We start from the raw sequence: 14,814 nt of genomic DNA, 5'->3' as shown, positions 1-14,814 counted from the left end.
TTCTTGCACTCATCTCCTATCAAAAAAAAAAAAAAAAAAAAAACGATATGAGAATGGGGGATGAATGTCTCATAAAGCATGTTGTTGCTGCCCTGCCCAGTTATTGGAGTCTTGTCACCTACATTACATGCACATCTTATGGGACCAATGCCCCAAAGGGAATCGTGTATCAGCTTCATGGAGGAGACGCATCTGCAACGCCTGGCAATTTATAAAAGAACATGCTCAATGGCAAGTAGGCAATTGGCAGATCATCAAATTTTGGAAGGATTGCTGTCAAGGTGAGTGTTCTTTGCATCCATTCCCTATAGGATGTATGACCTTGTGAAGGCGGTGGCCAATCTCACGATCAAGGGAATGTTACTTGAAGAAGCGTCTCACATCGAAAGCTTCCTCCATCCTGCTGGTATCTCTTGCATGGTCCCAACTCTCATGGAAACCACCCCAGACCAAGCAGCATGGAAGGCAAACCAGAATACAGCCATTTCTAGAACAGTGTTTTGGCAGAAGATAGAGGGCACCCCTTTGGACGGTATCCGTTGGAATCAAAGTAAACATCTTGATGCCATTTGGACTCCATAAACAGCAGATTCTATTCTGTGGGAATGTCTTCACTTTCTGCGCAGTAGCTCTTTGGCCCCTGACTGTATACATGTGAGAGCTAATGATGAGGATTGTAGGAGGAGGATTGAAGACACTGTTTTCGGGACTAATGGGAGCTTTGGATGCACGTCTGCTGATCAAGTTTTGTTGCAGAAAATCAGATGCTGCAAAGGATGGCCTGCCGCTGAAGCTACGCATCTTCTTACTGTTATCCCGGACAAAGAATTTTCTAGATATTGGAATCGTAGCAACGATAGCTGGGATCCCTTCACAGAGCCATATTTGCAGAACTAGAACCGTATGAAGGTTTTATTTTTGTTTGTGAATATCTAATATTAAAAGCAGGGGCCTATCGCCTCAAGGGGCATAGCGTAGCTGGTCGAGCTAGGGGCATAGCGTAGCTGGTCGAGCTATGGGCCTGTATTAAGGCAGGTCTCTAGTTCGATTCCCGTGGGCACTATGTTTCTGTGTCTTAAGGCGGTAGGGCGCGGCAGCTGAAGGGTGCACCGTTGCTATCGCTGACACCGACGCAGCTCAGGACCCCGGAGGCAGGGGGAATGGGGGGGCCTTCGGGCCTTTTTCGGGCGGTGGGTTTAATACCCCTTGCTCACCCAAAAAAAAGCAGGAGGCCTGTCCCTCTAGCAGATTTATCCAAAAAAAAAAGGGTCAGCAGTGACGAGATAGAGACATGGGAATTCTGGTTCAAGGAATCCTCAAGTCAGCTTCTTGGTTGCTGTCATTAACAGGTCCCCCCACCTTACCTTCAGGCTCCCTGCCTTCATTCCCCTTGCTTCTCTAGATCTTTCTTCTATAAAAATGACATAGTTGTTTGTCCCCATCAAAATGGATTTCATATGGATGAAATTTAATAGCCAAATTAATGAAAACTAGTGTTCCAATCACTCAAATTTTAATCATGTATTTAATTTTTTCCTAAGCATAAAATTTAAGGATTTGCAGTTTTTTTTTTTTAATCTCAATTCATATGAAGTGAACCCACAGTCGGCTTTCAAGGAAGTAATGGCTAACAAGGATTTATCAGTGAAGTGACCCAAGTCTAAGCCTTTCAAAAAACAGCAACAAGGTGGACCCGTTTATTGAGATGAAAGAAATCAAATGTGGGCCTGACCGCCAAGTATCAAGTGAGCAAACACCACAAAAGAACTCAAGGTTGCAGATGGATAGGATATGGAACAATAAAATGCATTAAAGCCAGACCCGAGTCGGGTAAGGCTAGCAAATGGATTGAATCTGGTACAAAAAAAATGCACTAGAGCTGGTCAATATACTAGAAACTCATACCCGATCCAAACCACTTGGAACCCTTGTTAGTTGTAATATATTGTTGTTTATCAGACTGCAAATAGATCAAACTTGGATTGACAAGGCTAGACTAATTACCAACAACAACGGTTCAAGTTCAACTCCAAATGCGACTGGGATCTCGCAACGAAGTTCTGGATTAAGTTCGGAGCCGAGGCATTACGGTGCCAGATCCAACAGACAAATTGAAACACACACAGAGACGATACACGTTCAGTGCTCAAAACAGCAAAGATGACATAAGTTGGAATAAAAGAAATGAGGAGTTTCGAGAATATGGGCAACGGAAAAGGGGGGAGAGAGAGAGAGGCTTTTAGATAATCAATTGATCTATCATCACCAACTTTTGATGAACTTATGCTTTCGAAACAAAATTTAAAATTTACAAAAATCGTGTACGCACATCAAGGGGAATAAACAAATAAGAAGGTACCATCTGGTGCCTTATGAATTGCAGTAGAGTCCTCAAGACAAAAAGTGGCCTCCTGCACAGCCTCAATCTAGGAATATCAATCCAACTATTGCAATCACTGAGTAAATCAAGTAATGAAATAATATTAGCAATTTCATGGCTTTCTTTGCTGTCGGTCACAAAACTTTGCCAATGGGTCTCAAATCTCTTGGCAACTTGTCAAAGTTTCCACCTGCAATATCTGATTGCAGCATTGGTCGCTTGCCAATCACCTGAATAATATCTCCAGCGAGGTGCTCTTTGGTTGGTGTCAGCATCACATAATTTGCATCTGCTCTTTCATAGCTTCATTTGGAGTATGAAAATTCAGTCAGAGTCATGAGTTTGATATGAAATTGTGAAAAGACATCAGCCAGAAAAGAAACAGGTAGCTAACAATGTTCATGAGCTTCAGAGACCAACTCTCCCAAGACAAAGTTACATGAGTGAACAGCCTCAGATCTGTTCGTTCTGCTTTTCAGTTCAATAGTTTTTTACTTCTTTTCTGCCAGCAATAATTAGTTCAACACTTCATTTCGGGTGAGTGGAAGGGAGTCCACTGCCTGTGTGAAGGCCAATGAGGCAATGACGCCTTCCTTCCCCTTGTCCACAGGGTCTAGAGCGGTGTTGGGAAATAGTGAGGGTATGGTGCACCTTCAAGTTGGTACATCAATCCTCACCAACAGCCCAGGGTAGTAACGGCCACAGGAATCAAATTGCAGACATGCCCCCATCATGTGCCCTCCCCCCATCCGGAGAAGCTATTATACACCCCTCAAGGCTAGTCTAATACTTGATTCATCATCAATATGATGAACCCCAAGGCACTGAACTGATGACAATACATCATTAATTGATCAGTAAAAGTCACCGGAATCAGGGGAAAGCCCATGCACTCAACCAAGGGAAAGCACTGTAAGACTCTATCCACAAAGTATTGAGTTCCAAAAACATAATATCACAAAACTTTATTTTCAGTTTCAAAAATACTTACCATCATGCATTCAATGGAAGGATACATAACAAGAATTAAAGGATAACTTATTCAAACTGATCAGCTGAACAAACCTGGCTTCCCTGAGGTTTTCTACTCGAATTCCAAAACCGAAGGACGTTTTACCAGCAGCACGGTCTTTAACAGCTGTGGTATAAGTGTCCAAATATCAGAAATACGAAACCGCACAAACAGAAAGCAATGCAACAATCAATAACAAAGGGACACCACATCAAAAGTTTTCATTCTTTTCATTACATTTCAACCATTACTATGCTACTGGAAGCAACTGGAATCTCTCTATATAGTATGTACCACAGTTTCTTTAAATAAAATCTATTGTTTGCAAATAAATACAACTTTAAAAAGCATGTTGACATTAAACTGACTCCTTTTAGTAGCACCAAGAAGCCAACAGGTTCCAGACTTCCAGTTCAAATTGTTGGTCATGACACATTGTACAGGCCTATAGCCATGACACTTGATGAGATGGTTTAGAGTATCATGCTGAAAAAATCACAACGAGAAAATGAATGAATTTGAACTCCTGGCGTCCTGACTCGTTTGGAAATGCCAAAAGATTTTTTATGGCTGGAAATTTATTACAACTGCTAGAGCATGACATTGGCCTGGCTCTGTTTACTAGCATCAAAGGGCAACAGAGTTAGTTTAAACTTGTTGGTCATGATAAATTATACGGTAGCAATGATAACAGAATGATCTAAAACTCCTAGCGTCCCAACTCCTTTTGACAGTATCAAATATTTTGGGCAAATAGAAACATTATTTTTTTTAATGGGAATTCTGTACAATAGTTTCAAGAATTATAGATCTAATCAAGAAGACGAATGAGGCATTATAGTATCCAACAAAAAAGTTTAGGTAATTAAAACATATATACTTTTGGCATACCTGAAATGCTGAAACTGAAGGCTGGCTTCCACCAAGACTTGAATGCTAATGCTATGGAAGAGCTAAGAGGGCCTAACTTCCCCTGAAGATGGAATCTATATACAATAAGTCAAGTTTCCTGATTTGTCCTACAACAGCAAAGAAAAGGGCATAACACACCTTGATCAGAAAGTTTTTATTTGCCTGCCAGGATGCGGCCATCTGAAAAGTTGACTCTGTATTGTTTGGTGCATTGGCTTCTTGAATCCTTAATTGAGAACCAAATAGAAATTTTAGCTGATAATTCACCGTCCTTCATAGAAGCCAAATAATGAATAATTTTAGGTGTACCTAGTTGCCAATTCAAAACCAAAATCTATGTAGTTTGTAATGGCGACTACCTCATCTTCTTCAAAAGGATTCTTAACCTGTTACATTAGAGAAATATAGACCAGTAAATTGTACAGCATTGCAAAGTACAAAGTAAACTTTCACGAGCAATTGGCAGAACCATGGAGCACATCAGACCATAGAAATTCATGCATATCCAAGAGATTGAAAAAACCACTTTCTTTTGTTTCTTCCAATAAATGTGGTGAATGAAATAAGCACATTTACAAGTCTGTCTCAGATGGAACCATTAGAACAAAATTGTCTAGCAGAAGGCACATAGTTAACATACTCACAACAGGTCATCAAATGAGAGTTATGCTTTGTAAGAAAAGTTCTGCATTTATTGTATGGACAAGGTTTACAGCTTGCATACAGGACTCCTGTCTTGTCCTTTTTTATTCTGCCTTCACCTAATATGATGGCATTTGAGGGTCATTTTCAAAGATTTCATTATTGTCGTGGGTTTGTAGCCATATCCCAAAAATGAAAAAGGAAACCTAAACTGCAACCTTTCTGCTGAATAATATTGAAATGAAGTGAATATACAAGGATGATAAACCTGTTAACTTTGCAGTCTTAGACACCATCCAACCTCAATACAGTAACAGAAATAACACTTTCTGAAGGTGCTAGAGTGGTATGGCCAAATAGTTGTCGTATCAGTATTTGAAATGTGGAGTAGTGTCATCAGTTAAGCAAATCTCCGAAATTCCAAGCATGCAGGTCAAACGTTTGAAAGATAAAGTAAAATAACTAAGGCTATAGAACTCAGTTACAAACATACCCTTCTTTGAACCACTGCATGTTGATAGAACGACGTTATCAGCTGTACAGGAAAAATTTGTCAATGTGGAAACAGTTTAATCCATCAAACATATGCATATAAAATTTCATCAAAGCTACATGTGACTAACCTGTGAACCTTTAACAAGTTCAAGGCCAAAACTGAAGGAGGGGCTTAAGGGGCTGGTTAAGCCTAGTCCATAACCAATAGCGCAACTCCAGTTTATTAAGTTGTTAAGCTTTTCTCTACTTGTACTCCCAACTATTAAAACATCAAAAGTCAAAATAATGAGAGCAATTATAAAACTCTAAGCATCATACCTTTGGAAAACAGCAAAACTAAATGTTGCAGATATATGCAATTTAATATTTGCTTGGACATTAGAAAGAAATCTATGTGAACAGGAAAAAAAACACAAAGCTTACTACTAATCAACAGGTTCCCGTTACACTCATATATCAAGTTTGCTGTTGGAAATTTGGTATCAATAAAATCAGCTGCAATCACAAATTTAAACAAATCCAGTGGCTTGAACTCACTCAGTGGCTTATACTGGATGCCAGCAGTTAATTTTCCAGCTCTTCCCACAGCCCATGCACAGTTTGGAAATTCTGCAGAAGCTGCACTCATAGAGTATCTACATCAAATTGTCATAAAGAAGGGCATGGATATATAATATTCAAAGGAAGAAATAGGCAATAAAATGATGGAGAAAGTGATAACTACCAGAATCCCATTATATAGAATCACATGCAGCTCATCCCTATCAAAATAACAAGCAGCAGAAGAGTCCCACTACTAATTTAAATGTTTCTCCATAATAAAGGTCCACATACACAATCTCTCTACATCCCCAACTACATTGCTATGGAGAAGCTGCAACCAATCCCTTTCCCGTCTTCTCTCCACAATGAACTTCCTTTAGCTCAAAGGGTATGAGAATCTCAATGGCTCACCAATAACCCATCCTCTGACGGCTGGAGACCTTCCATGGAAACCATACATGCCAAACACGTACTCCGTAAGATTAAAAAATTCAAAACTATATGGGAAAAGGTTTATTCTTATATCAATATCATCTAGCTATGCCAACATCCTCAAAAAGAGGTTTTCTGGAAAGACGCTAAGTTCTTTACAACAATGAAGATCAGCATCAAATCTGGGTCCAATAATCTCATGGAGTCGTGGACAAGAAAAACATCTGATAGTCACCACCCATACACCATGTTTTACCTTCATTTCACATTTCTCAATCCATTCAGAATCCCACTTAAAAAACATCATTTTCCATTTGTCAAACCCATTCAGAATCCCATTTAAACAAATTTTGACAGAATGGATGACAAGCATTATACCATGAAATATCAAGCAGAGAGAATAAAGTATGGAAAGATGCATAAAGTGCAGAATTAAAGCTTTATGTATACATTGATGAAACGACTGGATTGACCTAAAGACAGCTTTTTGCTGCCGCTAGAGATGAAGAAGAACACAGAAAATGAGGAGGACAAAGACAAAATGTCAGCAGCACAGGCCAAGTTCATGCCATCTGAGCAACAACTCTATCAATATATACATCATGTAATATCTTAGTGTGCTTTTACTTCAAAAGTTTAATGATGTGTTGAATAACACAGCTAAATGGGATGCTAGTGATAGAGGATATTCACAGCTTCAAACATCACAGACCATAGTGTATAATACGTTACTTTATGAAGAGAAACAATAGAAAACATCCTTGAAACTAGTTTCAGTGGTGCAACTATGCTTTATCAGGTATGACTTATGATTCACCCATCCTAATTCATACATCAAGGTATGACAACCTAAAATTACATAAATTTCTTAAGGCTGAATATTAACCTTCTCATTCTTATGACGAACCAAACATTGTTGGGTCCTGAATTCTGCAAGTCCATGCTGGTGACTATCAGTTTGATCCTGCTTCTGGATGCTCAAGCCCAGTTACCATTTTGAGATGGAAACAGGCCCAAGTGGACATAACAGGAATATTTCAATTTGCTTTTCAGTTCGTCATGGCAGTGCCATCAATGCAACTGGTGGTGGGACTGGTATACTACCACAAAGATAATAAATAGTTTAGTGTAAAACTTCTTCAAATTTTTCCAGCTAACTTAACATAACTTCACACTTTCTTAACTGTTACTAAGTACTAACCTCAAATTCAGCTTCCTATGTCAAGTGTCTATCCCATGATCATGCATATAAAATGCACTTTAGGGTTGTACAGTATCTACATTCATTCTATTATACTATAGTGGTGATATTTACCAAAACGTGTCTCAAGTTTTCATTTGCACATGCTTAATATACTAAATTAAAATACTAACAAATAACAATTGTTAAATGAGAGAAAACTTCGGCTGATTGACAATCTAGAAGAGAAAAGATCAGATATATGAAATATCAAACCTGAGAAAGGGGTGAATGTGGTCCCAATTGACAGCTGTCCTGAACCATATCTCAAGCCAATAACTCCATAATCCTCTGGACAAGTCCTACATAAGAATTAAGTGTACAGAACCAAATGAGCAGATCTATGAAGGTTCTTTGATAGGCAATATGGTGGAAGTAGTTCTAAAAAGTGATCGTTTATGTAATGTAAGTTTTAAAACTAAAGTAACACATTTCCCATTTGTTTCTATGAGTTGTTTGTGTATTTTCATGCATATATCCCATTGATGAAGTAAGAGAAAGTTGAAAGATCTCTTTCTCTCCCTCCCTCCCCACTGATTACTTGACATATTTAACACAGTAAACATGGTGAAGGAGAAAAGGGTACCAAGTTTTGAACATCACACAAGATATTTAGAAGTGAAATACCACAATTATATGTTTGCAGACCCCTATGGAGAAGGTGTTTCATAAAGTTTTCATACTGTATTTATAGCATCACAAGTTATATTCAATTGTTGGAGCTGCCTATGATATGATAGTAACTTTGTTCTTTTTTGTCCTCCTCCCTAGATGTCAAAATTGCAACACCACAAGTAAGTGTTTGCAATTGAAAAAGGGCCTTTCATACGGTATTTACACCAAGGTATGTCGCAATATCCACTATCATCAGACCTGCCAAAAATAGTAAGTATTCATCTTTGTCCTCCGCAAGTTAATGGATTGCATCTTCACAAATGCAAGTTCTTTTAGTTACCTGCGTTCATCTTCTTATATGGAGAAACATGCATATAAAATAAGGAAATCTCAGTTTTCAACCAGCTTCCAGAGGTCTATGGCAGTGGTGGTAAGTTCGATCCTTGTAGAAGATAATGAAGATATATTTGTTCCTTCCAGCAGAAACCCATATCAGATATTTCCACTAGTTATTGACAAATGCACTAGATGACAAATTGAATAAGGCTACATAGGTTAGTGCCTAGAGGAAATGTTCATATTACTTCTCAATTTTCATATTGTGAACTTTCCAACTCTTGACCCTTTTGATATCCTTGCTGGTGCTTACTTGTCACCTATATGTCACACGGGTGTGGATGTGGACACTGGTAGAAAGCATTTTCAAAAAAGTGGAATATGGGGATAGGGCTCTGTGCGTGTGTGTGTGTGTGTTTGTCTACATACATATATGTATGTACATATGTATCATTATATATTATAATCCTGAATGAAAATTCTTTTCCTTTTAAAACACAAGCTGCCATGTTCACATTTCCTATTGAAAAATCTATTGTTAGATGTAATCATCTCAAGGGATTTTATAAAGAATTCATTTTAATCATCACGTTCAAAGTCAGAATACAATCTATATTGTCATTTCAAGCCCACATCTACAATGAGTTCAAAATGCAAAGCAAGAACAAGCACTGGAACAAACAAGAATAACAAATTTGGAAAAGGTTGTTACAAAATTTTGGAGGTCAAAACATATTTCCTGTTAAATCAAATCTTACTACCAAACAATAATAGTTTTTAAATGATAATTAGTCAATTATCACATTGACTTATAAGACAAGACACAGAGATTCAGAATTGAAGATCTCTAGAAGAGTATACCTTTTCTTTAATAACAATGGCAATATAGTAAACATCCCCATCCCATGCTTAGGGTAGTAAGCACATGACCTCATGCGCAAAATCCTGAGAACTCAAAACAGAAAAAATAAGATAGTTAGAACATGCCACTAATTGCCTATGAGAAACTGATGCAGATAAGTTGAAAATACCAAATAAAATATTTATCAAAAGTAGATTACCAACTTACTGTTCAGAGCTAGACATGTAAAGATCCATAAAGGTATTTGGATCATCAACATCCCTGTCCAGATGAAGCAAGAATAGGTGTGGTCAGAGAAGGAGACATTTTGGTGAAAGAATACACTTTCACAGACCTTTGCCAACGAAATATTGCATCCCCAGAAACATTGCCCCCACTTTTTGGGTCAAAGGGCCCTGACACCTGAAGCTGTTAAGGAAAAATATCACTTTCAAATCCATATCATGTAATTGGTGCAAACATGTTCCCCTAAACTGTCAATTCTTACAATCATCTGAAAAAGGATTACAATAATTAACCTGCCTAGTCATGCGTGCCATACCATAAGTAAGACATAGTAATAAGAATTCAAGTTTTATTTCACCAAGGAAGTTACAACACCTAATCATTCAAGCAGTTATTGCAGCATGATAATCATTGCTGGAAGATAGCTCCTTCAGCCCCTCCCTCCTCCTCTCTAGTGCCCAATTACAAAACCAGAATTTATTGTAGCTCATAGTCATTATCATGGTGATTTCGATGATTTAAGAACAAAAAACATTAAAAAAATGAATTTTCTTTTCTTTTTTTCTTGAATAATCACCAATGGTAATGCTCAAATCTTTTATACAAGCCTAGAAGTGTCTTTGTAATGACAACAAATGTAATGCAACCAAGGATTTGAAGACTTGCAACGATAAAAACCTTCTCTAACTATAACATTACCAAAGGCCATCACTATCAACAGCACTTGCATGCAAGTTTGAACTTCACATTTGAAAAATATTTGAAAAGACCACCTTCCTGGTGCAAATGCAGAAGAACAAAGCCACACAAATTTATAGATGGAGAGCATCTAAATGAGGTGGGGAAATGCAAACCAAGAAGTGCCAAGGATCCATTCAAACTAATGTTATATGCATAAATGCCAAAGTAAACACCATGGCATGTTATGGCTCAATGTCAAATCTAAGACAACAGCTACATAATCGACCCTAAAATTTGATTCAAAAGTGTATCCTACCCATGTTGTAAGAATTATATCATACACCCTAACATCAGTAGTGTTGCATGAACTCCACAATGCTAAAACCTTGATACTTATCAATTTTTAATTAATTAACCATTCAATTGAGTTTTGACTAATGTTCTAGACATATCAGGGCTGTCTGATACAGAGTTACTAAAAACTTGAGAAATGATTGAAGAAATAGTTCAGATGAGAAATAAGAGAGCAAAAATTCTTGGATACAGTTGCCACCAAGTCGACATGAGAATCATCTATAGGCTTCAACAATATACTTGTGGTAAAATTCCCAGCTTTTTCAAAGTACTCTTCAAACAGACATCTCCTAGCAAGCTTCCCAAGCAAAAAGTCATATGCAGGCACCAGCATTCTGTACACATTTCAACATCCAAACTAAGAAGTTAATTCCATCCCTTCACCAATAATAGGAGAATTTTTTTTTCACTGCAACTGGTATTTAAAGAGATAGTAAGAGTTTCTACTCCACTGTAAATCTCAAAAAAGAAAAAGAAACATTAGATTAAAAAGTTTCTCTGATAGTAAATTATACATGCAATCACATAATGTTGTCCATGCAAAGGCAGTGATGAACCGTATCAATAAGACTAATAAATTAATGATGACAATAACTCTTGAGGCTTCCAGCAGTACATTCACCAAAAGGATGACCCGCAAGGACAAGAAAAAAGGTCAACGCGAGAAAAATCTGAGAAGGATAATGTAATCTTCATCTTTACCCTGTGTGTGCATTTGAAAGCATGCATGCATGTGTGTGTGTGTGTGAAGTGTACACTCACCGATCTTCTGAATGACATTGTTTTTAATTTTCAAGGGCATTGCGTAAACAACCCTCGTCTCTGTCCATGTGCAACATTGATGCATAATGTGGTTTCACTTCACCAGATTAGGATTCCTCATGGTTTTGGATAATCCTTATTTGCTTCTGCTATTGCAATCTCTCAACAAGTTCATCTATCATGTTACTGGATATTCCTTAACTCTTAAGAGTCTTAACAAAGTAGAAGCACAAATTGTTATATCCTCAGACATGCCACAAGTTGCAGCAATTTGCTTATGGACAATATCAAGACAAGAAGCAATATCGGCCTCCTAGAATGTTATAGTGGGCCCAGAATAATCCAGCCTAAATCAAAGCGCATCAAGTGTTACCAAATATTTCCAAATGACAAGTTTACTATTACCCAGATCTTTGTGCTGTGAACCATCAGAATATGTGGATAATGATAATATAGGCAATTCTCAAGGAGAAAATATGCATTGCAATGAAAGACTAACTATTTTGTGTGTGTTATCATGCACACCATCGAGATATACTGCTTTTTGATCTTTCCAACCTCTCTGTATGCTGACAACCTATGTCACACGGGTACTGCTCAAATGGAGCAATATCCATACCTGGTACAGCCTCGGGAATGGTGAAGGCCATACCCAGTATGGTCAACATACCTGGGGTTGAATCAGCCCATTTGTGACTTGGTCACCCTTGATCGAGTTCACGTCCATCTAAAAATCGGGCTTCTTTTTAATTGGGTATTACTGTGTATGCATAACTTGATTCCTTGATATTATATATAGCATAAAAATTACAAATTTATGCTGCGTATACCTAGCTTGAAGCTTCACATTTTATTTGATTTCCTAGACAAAACTATAAGTTAGAATCTACAGATTTTGAATCATGAATGTGTTGTTATGTTTGTGTAAAATCTTAATTCTATATATATATATAGATGAGAGAGAGAGAGAAAGTTATAAGTATGTATGACGGCATCCCCCTACCCAAGTTCTTTGAAAATGCTCTATACCAACCGTACCTGTACCTATGTGACATAATGGACAAATATGCAGCCGTCAATTCCCAAGGGATGATTTAATTGCAAATGTATAGATTATCATACTGTTTTGCTATCAATGTTAACTGTATTATATCGTAACACATTACTCTTGGCAAAACCTTACATTTGTTGTGAACGAAGGGGTAAATTTTCCATCATATAATGCAGCAGATATGCATATTTTACACCCATCAAAATTCGTCTGTGAATAATTCATAAACTGCTATCCACCACATTCCTTATTTAAGCTCACTAAGCAGGTCAGGCAGATGATCAGTGCTCTACAAATAAACATGCAATCTGTATTTGACAACAATTTACATTGCTTGGCAATCTCAAAGAAACAAACTATAATCTATCGGCTCCAGAACTGAAACCACATATGACTGTAATTGCAAATCTGAGAGAAATTTGGATTTCACTGCTCATTATCAAGCATCGATTTTCTCATTCATCCTCCCATATTCCAGTGCAACAAAGAGGACACTGCTGAAATACTAACTGACCTTTTCATGTCCTTAAGGAACATAACTGAGGCTTACTTATACAAGAACATGTTGCAAATCACATTCTCCAAGTACGCCCTATTTCAACTCAAAATCAGTTGGCAGATGTCCTCAGCAAAAGCACTTTGACTGTGGATTCTTATAGTTACAGATAAAAATCGATTTTAGTTCCCGTGCTGTTGAGTATGTGTCAGTGTGACAGTAAAAGCCGAAGGACAGTCCCATCCAATTGTGTTCCATTGGGTGTTCTAGCGATTGTAGTTCGATGCAGCTTCTAAGTTCTATCCTGTGTGGCAATGAAAGGAGGATGATCCTGTCAACACACAACGTGAAACAAGGATTATTGATATGGGAGGACAATCCTGCGTTGAAGCTTCCTAACTGTGGATTTTGATGAAACGAGGGAGCTATCAAAGATAACTGTGTGGGACGGCAAAGCTGATTGCTGTATATATGCGACGTTCCCTCATCAGGAGAGATTATATTTTCATCCTCCATCTTTCATTCTTTCTAGATAATTTTGTGCTTTTAGAGGCATAATTGCTTGGTTTCAAATTCACCGTATAACGGACTCTGGACTTTGTTTTCAAGATCCTCCCAATTGCAGCCATCATGGTTCATAAAACTACTTGGTTAGAGGAATACCAGGATTAAAAAAACAACCATGGCTGCTTCTCCCCAGCTTAGATGCAATCACCAAACTAAGGACGTTAAACTTCACACACCCAATTGGTCCCCAAGTTCACATTTCTCGATAAGATAACAATATGGAATCCAAACCAATGACGTTAAACTTCACACACCCAATTGCTCCCCAAGTTCACATGCACCCAAATCGATATTCCGTACCAGGTTTTACTTGCAGAAGAGATAAACAAAAAATTATTACGTCGGTCAACCTCAATTTAAGAGAGACAGAGACAGAGGCAGACAGACAGACCGACCTTGTTCGAGCAGCGAGGGGAGGGAAATCGAACAACGGAGGGACCAGAACGACTGGTGGGGGTTGCTCTTTCTGAAGCAGGTTTCCCATTCTCTCTCTCTCTCTCTCTCTCTCTGTGTGTGTGTGAAGCAACTGAGAGACGATGCGTATGGGGAAGAAGTTAGAGAAGCTCGAGGGGGCAGGGTTCAGGAAGCGGGAAGAAGCAGCGCGTGTCCATTCCTCCGTTTTTCACTCCCTCCCAGACACTCAGTTGGGTCAGCCATAATCGGTAGTCCCCAAGAAACCTGCTCTCTTTTCACCCGATTCGCTTCCCGTTCCACTTCGCTTCACCGAATACCACCCTCCATGCTATGAAGCTAACGCTTTCGACTATCTATAATTGACACCGAAACATAGAACCTGTTCTGGCATGAATCATTCGGCCATATTGGAACAATATATAAACCATGTTGCACAATAACAAAATCTTGCACTATTGCAGAAACGCCTAGCATATTTTTTTTATTGATAATATAAATTTAGCCCAATGACAAGAATATGGTACTTGCTAATTCTTCAATAACAAATCTTGTTCAATTTCTACGAAAGGTTGGTAAAATCCGGCAAGAGACAAAAATTAGACCCATTACAATTAATTATTAAAATATATTTTGACAATCTAACCTTATAGATATGATCTTAAGAATGATTAGTGAGAAACATAATTAAATTAATTATTTTTATCTGAATAATGTTTGTTAATAATAAAAAGTGAACGGTTCTTATAACATTAAAATTTTAATAGTAGAATGATCAACTTTTTTTCAAATATGATT

The 14,814-nt window shown here is 37.9% G+C and overlaps 1 protein-coding gene across 1 annotated transcript; it reads right to left on the bottom strand.

The window, feature by feature from the left end:
- Positions 1–2,433: 2,433 nt before the first annotated feature.
- Positions 2,434–14,358, bottom strand: LOC116259913 (uncharacterized). The gene is made up of 14 exons (XM_031637911.2): positions 14,001–14,358; positions 10,920–11,064; positions 9,804–9,871; positions 9,677–9,730; positions 9,469–9,552; positions 7,873–7,958; positions 5,979–6,059; positions 5,570–5,700; positions 5,440–5,481; positions 4,614–4,690; positions 4,443–4,530; positions 4,284–4,365; positions 3,446–3,518; positions 2,434–2,683 (listed from the first exon to the last, which is right to left on the bottom strand). The coding sequence occupies exons 1-14, from the start codon at positions 14,087–14,089 to the stop codon at positions 2,515–2,517; spliced, it is 1,269 nt and encodes a 422-aa protein (XP_031493771.1). The 5' UTR covers positions 14,090–14,358; the 3' UTR covers positions 2,434–2,514.
- Between the last annotated feature and the right edge of the window lie 456 nt (positions 14,359–14,814).

This window comes from Nymphaea colorata, chromosome 9 (assembly GCF_008831285.2).
Source record: "Nymphaea colorata isolate Beijing-Zhang1983 chromosome 9, ASM883128v2, whole genome shotgun sequence".
Lineage (NCBI taxonomy): Eukaryota > Viridiplantae > Streptophyta > Magnoliopsida > Nymphaeales > Nymphaeaceae > Nymphaea > Nymphaea colorata.
Note: the sequence above shows the minus strand (reverse complement) of the source record. Positions and strands in the feature narration are given on the sequence as shown.